Below are 18,773 nucleotides of genomic sequence, written 5' to 3' on the forward strand. Positions count from 1 at the left end.
TTTGTTTAGGGTATGTTTGTTTAGGGTATGTATGTTCAAAAACACGGTTTTTAAAAACCAGGGAAGAAAGGTGCTGATCACTTTAATGTTACAAGGTGAAGATAATCGGCTGCTCTTTAGAGTAAGAAAATATTTTTTCAATAAAAATAGTTGAAATATTTCTGGCACTGGCAAATGGGAAGCAAAGCAGATTACTTAGCGATCAAACGAAACATTTTTGGTGAAGAATTTTCTTAGTGGAAGAGTTTAATTTTTGCTGAATCTTTGTGGAACTACATTGCCCTCATAAACAAAAGAGTTTTCCCATGATAAATGGTTTTGGACAGAAGCAAGGTGCAAATTTATTTGAGAACTTAGAAGAAAACAGATCAAAATAACTTCTGGGGGTCTGCACCATTTTTAGCTACTCTAATGGTGTTTTAGACAGAAATATTCAGTTGCCATTTACAAAGGTGAGGAAGTTGCAGGTAGGGTAAAAATCTCTTAGGGTTTATAGGTGGCAAATGTACATTAATGTGTAATCTGTTTTTAAATTTTTTTAGGAGAATTTGTATACTTACTTGACTTTGAGCTTGAAAGAGAGCTCTATTGTGTCATCAGATGCCATCCCTCCACATCATGCAAGACTGACTTAATTACACAAATACCATCCGTGATAGATGAATGTCAAGTACAGATTTGTTTCCTGCGTTCTAATACATGTACTCCCAGTCCATGAATTTTAGCATGCATGAAGAGATTGTTGGCTTGAAGTATACTGTGGCTTATGGTTGTGACTTTTCTCCCACACTTCTAACCTTCTGCTGTAGTCTAGTCCGGTGGTTCTGAAAAGCAAGGAGCAGATGTATTGGCTTACTCAGCATGGTGGTCCTGGGAGCTTAGGAGGCTAAGTTTCATTTCTGTGTATCTTCGAGAAGTTTTAGTGAACTTTGTCAATTCATGTAGCAACTCTTTGTGTCCAAACCTCTTGTAGAATGAGAAGAGGATCACTGCCCTGGCTACAAGCAGTACTTCAGCATAAGTACATTAAAGATTTAACAGCATTCAGATACTGAAAGGATAAGGCCATATAAGTACCCAAGGCACATCACTGTTATCTGTAATCTGCATCAGAAAAGCAGAAATAGTGATCACCAAAGTATTTTATTCAAATGCATTACATCTGGTTTGAACCCAGAAATCCTGAGCATGGGTACCTTGTGTCATTAGACTTAAAATATTTTGTAAAACAACCAATTCCTAAAGCTCTTACTCAGTCAAAATTGCCATTAGCTTCAGTGATAGTTTGCTAGAATAAAGCTTGAGTAAATGTTCAGGAATTGTTCCAGTAAAAAACAAACAACTGAAAACAAACTTGTTTACTCCTCATTCCTGTATTCAACATGTATCTGGGAAGGAAATAAATCTGCTGCACATGCCAGGGTAAAGTATATTAATCAACCAGTTATCTTGTTAAGAGAAAGTAAATGACTCACTGTGCTGACTGAATACAGTGCAATGCACAAACTTTGCAGTGCTGTTAGCAATCCAATACTGACTGTCAGCCATCCAGAAGCTGCTAGAGAAGTTAAAATATTGGAGGAGTGCAACAGCAGTGTAGCAATACATTCACAAGTCCATATTATATAGTGTGGCCCAGAGACAGCTGCAAATCTTTATTATTCAGGTGTACCTTTTGGCAGGTGTTCTTCCATTGAGGCAAGGGGGTTCTGCTCTTCCCTCAGCAGCAAGATACAGACAATATCTACAGCATCCCATTCAGAGATGGATTATTATTTTGTATGATAGTTGCAACAACAACAACAAAATCCAACAAACAAAGACATTCCACAGGGACACACTAAATTGTATCTATTTCAGATCACTTACTTTCATTCTTGTAGGAGTGTGAATGGTGCTGTTGTTGAGAAAACACATGCAAAAAGATGCACCAGAGCTAAGGCTGTTTTGGGGCAGTTAGAGGTAGGCAGTTAGAGTCACTGCATTGTGTTTTTTTTTAAAAAAGGTAGCTTAAAATTGGACTCACGAGGACACAAACAGGTGTAGAAAGAACCCTGTCCCTCCATTCTTCACTCTGAGACAGCCAGACACGAGCTGCTGAGTGCACGGGAGCCATGAACCCCACATAGGGAGACTCTCTGCCAAGTAGGGTGTATCAGTCAGCCAGTTGCTCCACATCCTCTAGGCCCAGAGCTCAAGTCTTCCCGTGCCTGTCTTAGTAGATATAGCTGTAATCTTAAACAGGGGATGGCACACTTGGGCAGAGCAGTTGTCTTTACATGAACATTAGGATTTGCTCTCTTTCCCCTTCCTTTAGTCCTGTTTCTGTTTCTTTGAATTTTAAGAAACAGGCAAGGGGAGCTGAAAACAGAACTCCCTGAAGGATAGCAGAGGGCCAGCTCTAATTACAGTGAGTCTGAAGGAAGCCATATATTAAAACATTCATGATTTCAGAATTGCTGTGTGTGTTTCTTAGATGTACTGTTATTTCTTAATAGGTTCCAAAGTGTAACAGGAGACCACTCTTTCTTCCCTGAGGTACTTGGCATATGCAAGGAAGCTCTGCTATTCTGTCAGAAAGATGTATGTAGGCTTTACTGCCTTGTTAGACAGGTATTTGTAGGTTTAAGTGGTGGCTTGACTTTGAGACAGCTGTTCAGAGGTAGCAATTCCAGAACACCGAAGGACTTGAAGCTAAGTACTCTCATCTTTCAGGGAAATCTAAGGTTCTAAGTCAAGCAGGTGATTAAAGAGATGTAGGTGCCTAACTTACCGATGGGTATTTCGAGAAGCAGCTCTGCAGTTTCTCTGACCCTTTGAGGTCATCTGTCAGATCAGTCAGAAGTAAGAGCAGAAGCTGGGTCTGCTGGGAATCCCCATCCCAAGCCTCCACCCACAGAAACAGCTAATCATTAACAGCAGAGCTGTGATAATTCTCCTTTGATTAATGTGATATTTTAAAATCTGAATGGCTATTGAATAGCTAAAATACATGCTGTTACACTGACATTAAAATACAGAGGTTTTAAGTCAAATAGTCTACATTTGAAGAAGAGACTTTTTTTTTTGGCTTGAAACCCTGTATATAGTAATTATTAGCCAGTAAAAGGTACCCCATTGTTTGCTGTGTAGACTTATTCACTTAGAATAGATTTCTTGTTGATAAGATTTGTATCAACCTCTGAATCTCCTCCAGAACATTTTAAGACAAGCCGCTACTAGAATGTGAAACAAAGGTTTGTTTAGAGCTCTCTTCACTCCAACTGTCAAGCTGCAGGCACTCTAGAAATAGCTGGAATATTTACATCAATCCATGCTGTATCAAGGGTAATTCTTACCTTCAAGGAAGGTAAGAATACACACACTTTTCTTGTGTGTGTATATAAGTGCATGTGTGTTCCTGTTCACACATATAGAAGAACAGGGGATAATTAATTGATCGTCTTCTGCAATGTAAAGTATAAACACTGTGATTAAATGAACTACTCTGATTAATGATTTTATAAACTCTTGTGTAATGTGAATTGTAAAAAGGGAATTGCAGCTGTTATTTCAGCAAGAGGCATCCATGCCATTTTCTTCTGGCGGATTGTTATCCTTATGTCTCAGAGTTCAGAACTGAAAGGAGAAGAGGATATGTAACCTATTTGTTTGTCCATTGGAAAAAACACCCTGTTTTCCCACACACTTCCTAAGAAAGATACAATAGTACCAGTACCTAGCAATAATAATAAAATAATAATAAGTTGCAATTGCACTTTTGCTGGAAATGTTTGTACTTTATTGTTTGTGGAAGATGTAATAATGCAGCATTCAGCTCTAACGGTTACAAAAAAGAGTCAAGGGTGAAGACCTTAGAAGATGCTCCAAGGTGGTTTTTTCCTCTCTCATTAAGCTGTTTTGAAAATGCCAGTCAATTTGGTGCAGTCTGCTCTGTGCCAAAGGAAAGAGATTTGTCCTTGAGAGGCATTATCAGCTGGAGGGCTAAGTCATAAGACAGGTTTAATTTAACTCCAACTAGAGTGGTGCGAATCTCACCAAAGACAGGGAAATGATCCCAGCCTTTCCTTCAAGTTACTGGCAGAGTTTTAACAGGAACATCCCAAGCGTCTCATGCAGTATTAGTGTTGCCACATTGCGAAAGGACTTCAGTGCCCTGTTTTAAATGTGAGTTAATTTGCCCAATAAAAATCCTCACACTGGACAGTTAAAAGAGGGTCTGGATGGTGATGAAAATACAAGCTGCAAGCTGCATGCTTGCAAAAGTGTTTGCTGATGGATGTGGAATAGACAAGAAAGAGCAGGAGCTTTTGAAAAGTGTTTATTGAGAAAGTTTATACCGCACACTTCTCACAGTGCTGGAGGCAACTTTCTTCTATTGTTATAAAATTTGTGAAGGTTACTGTATGCTAATTTTTTCTACACCTCATAAAACTTTTAATCATAGATGTCCTGAGCCAACAGCTACTCTATTAGGTATACACGTACACACAAATAAGTGTGCAGCTTATACAAGTAAAATGACTATGACTAGATATATATGTATCTATGTATGTATTTAATTCAGATTTCAGTGTCCTGTTTAACACTTCTGAAAATGGATCACAACCCCTTAAGGAGGCTCTGCTGCTGCCTGGCATCATAAACAAAATGGCTCTGGAGTTCAGCCTAGAGCTGACATTTTGGTTATAATGCCAATAAACAAGAAACCCCCTGTGGCATGTTGACTGACTTGTTTTCCTCACCAAAGCCATGAGGAACTGTAGTGTGCTTACAGAGTTACTGTGTTGCTTTCTCCACCTTACTAATTAAAATAGGGATTTTTATCTAGGTTAAATATTTCGGGGTTTGCCACCACACACTACATTGCACACTTTTGCTCTACATCTTTATCTTGTTGGGTTTTTTTCTTTAGCTCAATTGCTGGAGACAGGAGCTAACATAAATGAAATTTACTCTGAGTCAAAGGGTTTGGGATTTTTTGTGTGTAGGTTTTTCTAATAATTTGCGTGATAGAAAGCTTTTGGTGCATAGTAGGATTTTTGTGGGTCTGGTGGAGAAGGCTGTTGGTGTGCTACTATGCCAGGTAAATTTGTGGAATTATCTACTTGGAAAGACAAGCTGATAAAAACAAGGAAGCTGGGACTTCATGGCCTATTTCTGCTGTGAATACGTTTTCATTAAATGTACGGTCATCCATTGTCCCTGGCTCAGAATGATACCCTGGGCTAACCAACAAGATCGGTCATTTCAGGAGTTTCCTCGTGTCATGGCGAGAGAGAAGATGATACAAAAAGGAGTCTCATTTTTAGAGCTAATACCAGGTGCATTGGTCTATCCCAGCATTGCTGACTGTCTCCCACTCCTTGTCAAAGCAGTGAAATGTCTTGGGTCATTTTGGGAATGTGTCTGATGGGGCTGATGGTCCCTCTGGCAGGAAACAACGAGCAAATTGGGCTGTGCATGTCAGCAATAATAGCTTTTTTTGAAGTAGGATTGTGCTGGCAAAAGTAATTCTTCTTCCTGTAGACTGAGCCAACTTGTGACCCCCAAGTCCTGAAGAATGAATTGAAATTTGCCAAAGACCTGCCAGTCCTCTGCAGAAGAAAATTTTTTTTTCTCAATTCACTGTAGAGCAAGCAGGCCAGGAGAACTCCAGATTCTGGCTGAGACAGCAACTCGTTAAATTTAGGGTAAAGCAACAGTCCCTCCACCTCCAAATTAATAGGTGAGAGACTTAGGGATGCAGAAACATATTGTCATGGCGGAGCCTAAAGGCAGATCTGTGGGCTCCTTGGAGCTCCCCTGGAAAACAAATCTAAGGCAGGAAGGGCTGTTCTAAAAATAATGTGGAGTTTTATTTACACAATTTTTACGGCAGGTATTCACAGAGGCACTGAAATTCTCTTTGGAATGTCTGAAATTTGACTGTAACCCTCAATCTGAGTCTCCCAGTGTGCCCTACATACACAAAATGAATGTGCCCTCATCTTTCCACCATCAGCTTGGTTTGGTTTATGCCGTAAACCATGAAGCTGGTTGACATTATGGGCTCAGTCCTACAGTCAAATACCTGCTGAATTCCATGGAATTTTGCCATGGGAAGGATCACATAAAAAGCTTTGGTACTGGCCTACACCTGATCTGAACACATGTACATTACTCTTACCAGTGAAGTCTTAACAGCATGGAGTTACAGAGAGATCTGATGGATCTTCCTTCACCTCCTCAAGAAGAGTAATGCCTCGCAGTGTGTTTGTGACTTTAAGTTCTTTTCATCTTAAGAATGCGTAACTCTAGCAAGCTGTATGTTGTGATTGCAGCCTGGCATAAGGACAGAGAGGAGTGTGAGGGGAGGCAGTCTGGGACAAGCCAAAGAAACACATCTTACAATGGATTGACTTATTCCTGCCCGATGGGTGTAGGATTTCAGGTAGCTTTTTCTCCAACATCACCTATGCAGCCACCAACAGAAATAAATGGAATTTACTGACTTCCACTTTGGACAAAATAGTGTTAACTGACTTCCAATAGGCACCAAACAGATCAGCCTACCCTCTTGATTTTGAATTACTGCTACACCGCTTATCATCATTGCTGACATGATTTTCTTGTCAGTGTCAGGATATCTTCTCTCCATCCAACCCCATTGGGTTCTCAGACATGTTAAGGAATGCATATGCATTTTACTTGTTTCCAAAACAAAAAAGCAACATAGATCTATCTTCTGGGGGTATTAATTTATGCAGTACAACTGAAAGCTACTTTGAATACAACTCGCACATCAGACAGCCCTACAGGTCTTTCTACATATTCTATGCTGTATCTGATAGCTGGCTATTTATAAGATATCTGCATGGGATACACATTGCACAGCTTGTCTGTCCTTTGAATATAGCTAGAGTATTGTAGAAGCCAAAATTTTTCTTTATTATTTTGTGCTGATTTTTTTTCCTGGTCATTCCTGATTTCTTATGTGTAGAGATAAAAGTACCTGCTGTAAGCAATGCATTTTTGGTGGTAGTATCACATGTACCTTGTGACTGACTTAGATTTACTCTGGTGGTTAATATTTTAAAATTAATTGAAATTAATTAATTGAAATCAATTGGTTTGGGGGTTTTTTGCATCCTGGGGTAAAATGTCAGAAATTATAGAAATGCCAACCTGTGAATATAACTTTTGCTGATGAGGAAAGAAGTATCCAGGATGTTCTTTTAACATTTTGCTGACATATGGTGCTTCCAACCCAGTGACAAATTAATTGACTAGATGTAAAAGAGATGGACAGCGCTTAGCAAGGAAGGACAGGATATGCATTATAAGACAGCTGGTTCTGCCTCTGTTAGATTATGGAGACAATATACATTGGACAGCTAACGAGTCTCTGTTGCATAAGATAGATTCTCCTTATAATAGAATTGCATGCTTTGTCTCTAAATGGTGTTATTATACATACCATTGCACAATGTTTGAAGAGCTTGGTTGGCCCTTGTAGATGGTTAGGAGAGAAATAAATTGGAAAACAATTGCACGTAAGACCTTAAATCCGTCAGCTGCTCCATATTTATCCAAATTACCGTTGCATTCTTCCAAAATACAAATCTGTGATGCATTCGGGGGGGAATGTTAATACTGACCAGGCAGATTTTGACAAGGCAGACTTTTCTTTTGCTGTTATTTTTAACTTGCAGTAAAATCTTGCTTCCTCAGGAAGAAAAGGTGGTAGTGGAAACCACTTGTAGTGACATAACAACTCTCTACTGAGAATGAATTATCAATTTAATTTTTGTCACTATGCAAACTTCAGTCTGAGTCTCAGGAGGTTTTGACTTTTCCAGAGACAAACTGTGAACAACTTAATTTATAAGGAACTCTTCGTCAGTAATATTCAGAGTTTAAGGGCAATGCTTGCAAAAGTAATTTATGATTTGAAGTGCTTACATTTTTGGGTCCCAGCTTGTGACCATTATAGTGCATGGTTTTCAGAAAATGCTGAAGTCTAAAAACTCTGGACTCCTTATACTCTTGAAGACTGGATACCTGGAATTTTACATCTTCAAAATAACAAGCCACTTTTGAAAATACTGGCTCAACCACTGAGCAAGGCCAAATGTAGCAATTCTAGGTGATGTGATGGCACCATTTCCCACATCAATGGAAGAATTCTGTGGTAAGAGTTGTAAACAGAGCTTATAAAAAAGACAGCAAAAAGGGGTTTTGTCAAAGCCAGTGTAAATAATCACCTGTCCTACCTCCTACTTGGCATTTTTGTCTTCTTCAGTTAAATCTTTTGGCTGCTAGTCTGACTTCCAGTCAAATAACCCTCCTTTTTAATTCCAGCTCTCCAGGTACCAGACAAGGATGGGATTTTGCTAACTAATGTTAAATAATAACAATCTTAGCCTGACAGGATAGATAAATAGTAAAAATATTGTAATGTGTATTGTATTGTAATGTGCAAAGCTATGAAGGTGGCTTTGTTCAGTGCTTTATACCTCAGACTAAACCCTAGTACCTCCTCAAAACACAATAGAAAGTAACCTTTCAGTGCAGAAAGCTGTAAGTGGGTCCATGGTGTGGTTTCTGTTCGGGCATGGCTATATCCGATTCCCACAAGTATACTGTTCCAACATGAAGGAAGAGGAGACACATGACAAAGAGAAATTACTTGGTGGTAATTGTGCTAGTCATTCCTGTTGCTGTTTATACTTTCTTTCCCTTTCCCAGTGCCCCTGCAGTTAAACTGAAAGGTGTTTTATATAAATATATGTATGTGCATGTGTGTGTGTGTACATGTGCTTTGCAGGATTTTCTTTGGAAGAAGTTACTCTTTTGTACAGTCCCTCCCTGACATTTCTGTAGCCTGCTCACATCCTGTTGGGTGTGAAGTTATGATCCTTAATGTAAGGCAATGTGGCTTATAAGAAGAAGGATTGCAATAAGCACAGTTACTAGTAATTAATTTCCCACCCCTGGATACTTTTCCAGTGACTGTTTTATGTTCTCTGTGGTAGAGCATGCTCACTGATGACAGTGTTTAAAAGTATTTCATTTGTGGTTCGAAGTAGCTGGATGTTTCTCTTAATGAGCTCTCCCACTGCTGTCACAACTTTAAATACCTCATGGCTAGTGAGGAAAAACTGACACACAAGCAGACTTGTTTCTGCAAATATCTTCCTGATTAAGTTGCTTTTTTCAGTGAGGTTGATTTCACAGAATCACAGAATCATTAAGGTTGGAAAAGACCTGTAAGATCATCAAGTCCAACCATCAACCCAACACCACCATGCCCGCTAAACCATGTCCCTCAATGCCACATCCACACGCTCCTTGAATATCTCCAGCGATGGTGACTCTACCACTTCCCCGGGCAGCCTGTTCCAATGCTTCACCACTCAGTAAAGAAATTTTTCCTAATATCCAGCCTAAACCTCCCCTGGCGCAACTTGAGGCCATTTCCTCTTGTCCTGTTGTTAGTCACTTGGGAGAAGAGACCAACACCCACCTCTCTGCAACCCCCTTTCAGGTAGTTGTAGAGAGCGATGAGGTCTCCCCTCAGCCTCCTCTTCTCCAGGCTGAACAACCCCAGTTCCCTCAGCCGCTCCTCATAAGACTTGTGCTCCAGACCCTTCACCAGCTTTGTCACAGGTTGTGCTGCTGCTATATTAGTTTTATAAGAGCTCTTCCTCTTGTCTTTTTCTTAGGAAAAGGAGAAACTGTATGTGGAACTGAAGCATGTCTTGGCCCGGCAGCCTGGGCCTGAAGCTGCAGAACAGTTGCAGCTTTACCGGCACACTCTCCGAGAGAAGACTAAACAGCTGAAAGTAAGAAATGCCCTTTATCTCTGGCTGAAGGGCTGCCAGGATTGCAGAACGACTTTACCAGTGATCCTGGGGAGCGAGTCTTCAGGAAGATTTTTGATGATCAGTGTGCATGCCTTAGTATATTAGATCAAGAAAGTAAGATTAATACCGCATCTCCCCAAGGGAGAACCAATAGCAGTAGAAGAGCTTTTTTTCACATTATGCTAGTTTGTTTCATTAAAATAGAGGAAAAGTCTTATTAGGATATGAGTGTGCAGCACAATGCTGTAAATGCTTTTTGTACGTGGGCATTCTGGGACACCATCAGTTTTCCATTAAGCTTATTCTCCTTCCCTTTTCTTGAACTGTTAAGATCTTTAATAAGCAAATCAAAGCCATTTCATTTTCTTTTTAACAAACTAGTGGGAATATATTGAGAATCCAATCTTAAATTCTTGTTATTTCTCTTGCAGTGCATACACATATATTAGACTTGCAACTTTTATAGGTATGCCAGGAGTAACCTGTCCTAACCCTTTGTCATTAGATGGGAGGATTTCCTGGTTCTGAAGGAATTTTGTGGGAAACTTTGAAATCATGTTATTAAAAAGTGATTCTTTGATAAAATAAGCTGATATTCCCTTGTTCTTGCCTGCATGAAAGATCAGTCTCCCCAGGAGTTCATCTACTTCTACAGCTCCTCTCTCTGTTGAAGTCATCATCTCCTCTTCACTGCATCATAATCACGTCTATACTAACCATGAGGAAAAAAATGCAGGAGCAGATGGGCCCTTAGGAAACAAAGAGGCTGTTATGCAAATCGTAGCTTTCCATGGAGAAGAAAAACAGTGTAGAAAATGTAAAATAGAAGCCAAAGTTTAGCTAAACTGAATGTGGTTTGAAGTTTTCCATACGGTTCCTATTTGTCCTTAATGCAGTCAATTGCTACTGTGTATTTCAGGCACAGTATGCTGTGGCGTGCTGGCTTGCATGCCATTTTGTGGTGCCAGGTCAAGCTATTCTCCTTCTTAAAGAAGGAAAACACACTATGCATGCTCCTACTTTTTTTAAAGTTTACTGATTCACATGAAAGCAGCATTGTATTCATATTTACACTGCCTGGTATGACTTTGCCTATGTGGATTTAATTAGTTCATGTAACAAAGTGGATCCCTGTGAAAAAAACCCATTATTGTTAAATAAATCCCTGCTTTATTATTTTTTAAGACCTTCATTTTGGGTTTTCATCCAGATTTGTGTCCCAGAACATTAAGAGCTAATGTATGTATTAATATCATTCCCATAATGCTTGGGGCATATTTTACATGTTTTATTGCGGTTAAATGGCATAGCCTTAATTTTGTAAATTGTCCTTAGGAGGGCAGAGGCAATCAAATGAAACATCGTGACAGAAATGAGATGTGGTGGAAAATGGTGGGGTCTTACATCCTCAAATGCGAAAGGAAAAAGTGTTTGTAAAAGTACCAACTTACATGTAAGTGAAACTAACATCTCCTGTTTCTGCTTTTTGCCTTTTGTTAGGTTTTGTCCTCAGAATTGAATATGTATGAATCACAGAGCCAAGAATACAAATATGAAATTGAAAGACTTGCCAACGAGCTTCTGAATGTGAAAAAGAAATATCTGGCTCAGAAACGCAAGGAACAACAGGCCAAGTATGGGAAAATAACAGTTTTGTCTACACAACTTTCTGCATAAACTAGATTTTTTTTAGACCCTGCTTTAGCCTTTTGGCCAGAACGTGGCCAAATTTGACCGATGTGATATAATATTGTTGCCTAATTTTCCTGAATGTTTTCCTTCATATTCAGTCTCATCTAGATTTACCATGATCTACGGCCAGGACAAGAACATCCAGCAGACATGTTGCTGACATGTTCTGCAGTCCAATTAAATTATTCATACCAATGAGATGGTGCCCAGAGGACACAGATTAGTGTCTGGTCTCTCATGTCAAATGAGAGATCCTCAAGCATTAAGAGGACCTCAATGCATTTTACAAGTTATAATTATAATGAAAGTGTCTTATATGGGGAACAACCTTTCTTCAGGTGGCAAATGCATAGTCCTGGTATAACAACAATGTTGTTGTTTCCAAAATGTGGTAGTTGTGACTAATGACTAGCCCCTAATGGAGGCAGATATCATCGCCGATGGTTGCAGAGAAGAGCATTCCCCATCCGCTTCTTGTTCCCTTCCTACATCCAGATGGAGGAAAGTGAACAATGCTCAGAGTCTGGCTTTGTCAGATGTCTTACCCTTTTGATGGTAGAGCCTAGGAACTTTATTGTAGGTAGCTGCTGTCTCTCCTTAACCAATAGCAGTTTGATGACACCTCCCTGCTACTCTCAGTCCACAACTGAGCATTCAGCTGCTCCGCTTGATTAAAAGAAAATGATCCAGGATCTTAGCTGCCCAATTTCTGGCCCATTAAAGTGGGCCCATTAAATCTGCACAGGCTGCGAGATGAGACTATTCTGATAATGAATCTCCAAGCTGGGACACCAAAACTATTAGCTACTTTTAAAAATGGAGTTATTGGACTTTCCTTTTAAAGAGAAGTTTCTTAGATTTCTGCAGTCAGATGACACGATCTGTTACTAAGTTTTTCTGTGTATGCCTTTTGTCTTTCCACCCCTTTCCATCCTCAGCCTGTCCCTTTCTCACATACCAAAGCCAACAGTTCTCTACGTTGCTGAACATAATTCAAAGCTGCCTGTATCTATTTCTTCCTTAATCACATTTCAGGCAGCAAACAGTTTTGATGACTAAATTAGCAAAATAGTCAGTGATAAACAGTGACTTTTGTCCATCTGCAAATTGCATAATGTTACCTTAATGTTTGGAATTAGGAACAATTGTGCAGTGCTAATGGCCTTCCTGGAGCTTTAGGATCAATATGTGAGGCTACCATAATGCCTGATAATCCATTTCCAGCAGCTAAGTATCCTCTTCACAATAGTTTTAATGTTTCCATTTTGGACCCTGGCATCATGTTTCTTTCTGTTCATCAGATTAAAAGAAATTCACCCATGTTTTTTTGTTATATTGTACCTAGAATTGATTCCTGTCATAACTATTGAAAAAATTCAACTTGTTAGGGGCATAACTGCTTTAATGTAAAGCAAAAATACTGTGCAAAGTGATGGTGACTAGAGTTGGGTCTGTTAACCATACACAGAGAATGGAATTTCGTGGTGCAGGTCAATTAGTGCCGGACTCATTACACTGTCTATAGGTTCAGGATAGATACCTGCCATTAGTGCAGCTTGTCAGGTTGTTGTTTGTGTTGGCAGGCATGACTGTAGTCCGATGAGCATGGTGTCTTTGTGGCATCTGTGTTTTAAAAGTAAATTCAGATGCTTTTAGCGGTGCTTCTGCAGGTCGATAGCATCTCATTGCTCCTACCTCGGGCTCAGAAGCTACCAGCACTGTGCTGTCAGCCCTGACTTGCACTTTGGTTGTCTTTGTGGCAGCCGAGAGGTGGCCAGGTGCTGGGCTTTGCTCTCCTCTGTCCCTCGTTGTTTTGTTCCCGGGTCAAATCTGTTGGACCACATCCTGCTTTGAAGGATATGTGCACCCCAAAGCACAACTGGGCATACCAGTCCTGGATAACTGCAGCTTCTGCAATCTCTAGACCGCGCTTTGCATTGCCCAGCAGCAGTGCAAAGGAAACAACCTTTTTTGTGCAGCCTTCCTTCTCCAAACTGCCAATTGTGCATGACGTCTTTTGCTTTCTACAATAGAGAGAACCTGTTGTGCAGCCAGATCCTTCCCCAAGGAGTCCTTCACCCATGATATACAGCCATTCCACAATCAGACTGGGCTGGACAGGCAGTGCCTAGTGTGTAGATGCTAGCCAAAGAGCCAGGGCCATTTGATTCGTACAATCTCAGGTTTCTCTAAATCCCAGCTGACACAAAACCACTGACTTGATCTCGATCATGCTGGCTAATGTTAACATCATGTCTGAAATAAATGTGGCTGGTTTTGCTATAAAAAGAGGATCCTGTCAGGACAATAGCATTAATAGCATTATTGACTACCCTGGTATGAAAGAGAATTAATACTCTCAGATGTCATACAAAGGTATCCTCTAAAGCTTTTATTGATTTGCACAAGACAGTTCTTGTTTGTGATTTAAAGTCTTGATACTGAACTAATGCAGGTTTTAATGGGATGCTGAATGAATATAATGAGTGACAACAAGAATTTAGTTTTGTTTTGTGTTCAAGCTGAAAATCCAATGTTTAAGATTTTGGTTGTGAATTTGAAATCCTCTTTTTCTCCTCTCAAATTCTGAGTGTTGTCTTTCCCAGATGTTTTAGACTTTCTTTTTCTCACTCTTCCCATTCTCTCCTGCTTCTTGCACCTTTTCTGCTTCACTACTTTTCCTAGTTTCTTCTAGCACCAGGGTTCCAGTGTGATCTTGATAAAGATCTGTGAGAAAATACGAAGCTTAAATCCACACCAGAGACCTGATCCTGCAGTCGTATATATGTAAATAACTGCACTGAGGGATGTCAGTAATAACTGGGAGCTTTTGCACGTGGTTGCTTGCACATTAATTTTGCATAATATATTAGAGTATTCGGCCTCATAGAATTTTCCATACTGATGAGCACATCTGTTGGCTGTCTCCATGGGAGCATGAAGAAAGAAAGAGCATGGATTCTGGATCCTTTTGTCTCCCCAAAGTTGGAAGCCCAATAGAGAGACAGGATGACCTACCTAAACGTAGCATATTAGTTTTTAGTGCTATCAGCTGGCACATCCATTAGTGTTACACTGATATAATTAAAAACATTTATAAATGGTTTTCATGGTTAAGTTCATCTGTGCCATCTTTTGCCTATTCTCCCACCTCCATATGGGTTAAATTTGGAAAAGGAAGCGTAAATAGTCATCCTACAGGGTTTCTGTGAACTTCCTCCTCTCCTGACACAGATATTTAGGGACAAAGAGAAAAGTATTAATTCTGGGAATCATTTGCTTTTCCCTTACTGGGGACTGAGAAAGGGTGCTAATGTGACAAGGCTAGATTTTGCAAAAGCCTGGTTGCATTCATGTTTGTGTTTCAGTCTCAATGACTGTAAAAATAAAAGTAATGGCACTGACCTTCTTTGTAAAGCCTTGAGACCTCTGCTGTTATGATAAACAAGTACTTCATAAAGCTCCACTTGGCTACTTTTAAACATGTCAGGACCCTTCTCTGAAACCTCCAGGTATATTACAGTGAGTTTGAAATACTGCCCTCCATATTTGTTCTGCTGTGCTGACCTCCCCAACCTCATAAGAGTGGAACAAGCTAACCCTTGTTCCTTCCTCTTAAGGCCATAAAATTCAAGTCCTCCTGGATCCTCAGACGGAGCAACATCCTGGGGCTATCAGTGCCCCCACAGCACACTTAGTTTTCTGCAAATGTCACAGGCAGGGTAATTATCACTAAAACTTTGTTGAAATGTGAAGACAGGTAACACTATTCATTAAAATTCAACAAAGAAAAAATATCTCCCCATTGTGCCTTTGATAAATGTAGCTGTTTGTTTGAAAATAGGTATATACTTGCTAGAATGGGATGGTGATTAGAAATCTGGAGTCATGGAGCTCATGTACAAACTTGCTCTAATGAGGTGCTCTGACCATTTTGGGGAGTAGCACGAAGAGAGCTCATTTATTTCTAATTTTTAATAATTCCAAAAACCATCAGTAGGCTTGTAATTAGATCCAAACAGACACCTAGTCTTGGCAGTTTAGCCTAACAGGCTTTAATCAACAATTTTTTAATGATCTCTTGATACGTGGTTGCATCAAAGAAACTTTGGAGAACACAGATTTCCTTAGTTTGTAAACATCACTGGGCTGCAGAATGAAATATTTATTTTCTTTTTCTTTCTTTCTATTTAAAGGGAGAAGGAGCGATCCTTGACTGACATGGAGCCTGAGTTTCTGCGCCACAGGTCTGATGTTCCTCGCTTCACTGGAGGGGGCTTTGCTGTCAGCAGACCCCTTCCCAGAGTTACAGCTTAGGAATGGACTCATCACATATTCCCATTCCCAGTCTCTTGCTAAACTCTATTTGTGCTGGCTTGTTTGAGAAACTGTAATTTTAGAAGAAATTAATAATCAACTTGCCCTCTGAAATCACTGTATTGCCTTCAGGAAAAGGCATTTAATAGTAGAATTAATGTAGTTTTGGTTTACAAACTGTGGACCAAATCTGCCCATATGATGCCAACGGAAGCCTGCACTGGTGTAACTGAATGGTGAAGACCATGCAGATATTTCTTCTTCAATACCGTGTCTCTATTTAGCACTATACCACCACAAAATGCCTTAATATGTAATTATTTCCCCTTTCTCTACCACTGTTGTACGTCACTCCATTTATCTTCTGACTCAAAGCACCTGAAAGAAATGAGAAAACAGGAAAGAAGAAAAATTAATAGGCTGCTGTTTCAAGCCCTACTGAGCAAATGCAAAATTAACAAGTCTTTACTTAGATGTACACATGTAGCAGTTCTTTGTGCAGGTAGTATATAATAGGGTTTATGCAGTGTTTGCTACAGTTGTTAGTAAGATCAAGGAAGTTTGTGGCCACAATGTACATTATTAAGAACCTGATTCTCTTTAGTCTGGTAGACACAAAGTGACATAATTATGTCTGTTCAACTGGGGAGACTGTACACACTGACTGGGACATGCTGTTCTCCCACATAAATCCTTCCAAGCAATTCAAACTTGGACTCAAAACATGGCAAACTTTGCTCTTTAATTTCTAGACAGTCAGGCATTTTTGTAACTTTCAGAAATTGTTTTTGTAATACAGCAGGAGCCCTCCAACCTTTTCAGCCAAAAGAGATTTAATTACCATTCATTAACAAGTGAAATAACAAAGTCACGGCATGAGGTGCTGAAGTATAGAAAACTTTCAAGCTGTAAAATAAAATGTTTTGAAACTGGTTTGTACATGGAAGCTTCTTCGCAGCCTGAGGGATAAAAATACTTGTCCAAAGAGATATGCTGATAAATATTTCACATGCACAAAAAAGCCCTTTGCAAAGATTTTGTTCTTTCCTTTGGTGGAATACATAATTAAATATTAAAGCTACTGTGGGAAACTTTTAATGGAAGTGTTTAATTCAAAGGAATCAAGTTAAATACAACAGGGATCTACCTTGCTTTTACATTGGGGACCAGAACATTCAGTCATCAGATCCATTGTATTTTTCTTTTGTTCCCAAAATAGCTATTATTGCTTTTCCTCTGTCAAGTGCATTATGCTAAAGTTATCATTTTAGGGCAGTCATGCTGTCTGAATCATGTCTTTTGTGTACCTGACATGTCCTTATAGTTAGAATAATTGAGAATGACTGACATGGGCACTGGGGTTTGTTGGGATCCCAAGTAGATTTTACTGAAGCTTTTAAAATCTGGTATTTGTTAAGGTCCTGAGCATCCAGCCTGAAGCTGGACTCTGCTATGCTTACTGATACGGGGAAGTAATCTGTACTGAAATAAATCATCAAAGTCACATTTATTAATTCACATGAATGAGACAGGCACAGTTAGACTCCCAGAACACCATCACACTGTAGAGAAGCAACTTATTTATTACACTCTGAACTGTAGAGCGTACCACCTAACTTATCCAGAGGTAATCCAAGTCTGTGTACATCTTTCCCTCCATTTGTTATCAGGGTTTAGGAGACAAGGTGTTACAGTGGTCAGAGTAAAGGAAGGGGAGCCAAGCAGATGGAATGTGTTCCCTAATTGCATATATTTTTATGAATACACTAATAAACCAGATTCTTTTCCACCTTTAGATGTACTTAATAGTAGCTTGCATTGCATAGATTGGACTATTTTTAGGGTAGGAAGCTCTATCCCTAAATGACTCTTGACCTGAGTTTTACAGTCTCTAATATGGGTGGGATAGCAAGTCTAATGACTTGCAAAGCTGAATTCCCTTACATCTAAAAAGTGATTAGTCTTCTAGATTAAAAAACCATAGAAGAGTGCAAAAAATTGTGATTTTCTCTTACAACATGTTCTTCCAGTCTGAAGGGCTGGGAAGTGAGTGCAGTAAATTCCACCTACAAAGTACAGGAGCTTTTACTCTGTTCATCCACAATTTCAGGCATCCAGATGTGTATGTGTTGGCTACTATCTCCAGTTTTATTGCATTATTTACTTACTAACAGGGAAACTAAATTCACAGGTTACATTGGAAAAGAAGAAAAAAAAAAGGGCAAGAAAATTTAGTTATCAAATTATTGCCAGTAACTTTCAGCATAATCAGGAATAGAATAACTGCAGCCAGCTTAATTTATAGTGCTAGAGAGTGAAAACCATTTCTGAGTTCATATAATAGAATGGATTAAAGCACACCAAATCCCTTCCCCCCCAGTCTATAAAAGTCAGGGAGCTTGAAAAATGGCTCTGGATGTCTGTGAACCCAGCTGATGCTGAGGTGCTTTTAGTGTTCAAGGATTTGGCTTGCACAGCAGGGAAAGGCAGAGCGTTAATGAGAGTACCATTTCTTCAGTCGCTTCTGTATTGTGAGCAGCAGCTCTGAAGTGCTTCTCCAACTTTTGTTGCAGAATAATGTTAATTGAATTCCAGCCTGTGCAAGATGTAAGCCTAGAAGTAGGAAGCATATCTTTAACTTCTTGTTCCTGTAAAGATACGTGAAAAGATGGAGGCAAAGGGCTATGATCTATGGCACTTAAGTTAGAAGAAATCTTTCTTCACTTTAATTGGTTTGGATTAGAGTTGTAGTAGCTTGCATGGTAAATCTATCCTGGAGTCTTTTTCAGTGAGCAAAGTATGTAATATTGTTCATTTTCAGAGCTCTTGCAACACGTAGATAATATTTTAAGTAACTTCACATCTAACTTGAGCTCTGATCATGTCTGGCAGGTCTGTATTCAGTGTATTGTACAA

At 39.5% G+C, this 18,773-nt stretch overlaps 1 protein-coding gene across 1 annotated transcript in view; it reads left to right on the forward strand.

Moving 5' to 3' along the window:
• The window catches only part of CFAP58 (cilia and flagella associated protein 58), a 61,096-nt gene extending 45,239 nt beyond the window's left edge, over nt 1-15,857 (forward strand). Inside the window, exons 16-18 of the mRNA XM_059821354.1 lie at nt 9,708-9,827; nt 11,349-11,482; nt 15,737-15,857. Coding sequence (XP_059677337.1) covers nt 9,708-9,827; nt 11,349-11,482; nt 15,737-15,857 — 375 coding nt within the window. The remainder of the gene's footprint in view (nt 1-9,707; nt 9,828-11,348; nt 11,483-15,736) is intronic.
• The last annotated feature ends 2,916 nt before the right edge of the window (nt 15,858-18,773 follow it).

This window comes from Gavia stellata, chromosome 9 (assembly GCF_030936135.1).
Source record: "Gavia stellata isolate bGavSte3 chromosome 9, bGavSte3.hap2, whole genome shotgun sequence".
NCBI lineage: Eukaryota > Metazoa > Chordata > Aves > Gaviiformes > Gaviidae > Gavia > Gavia stellata.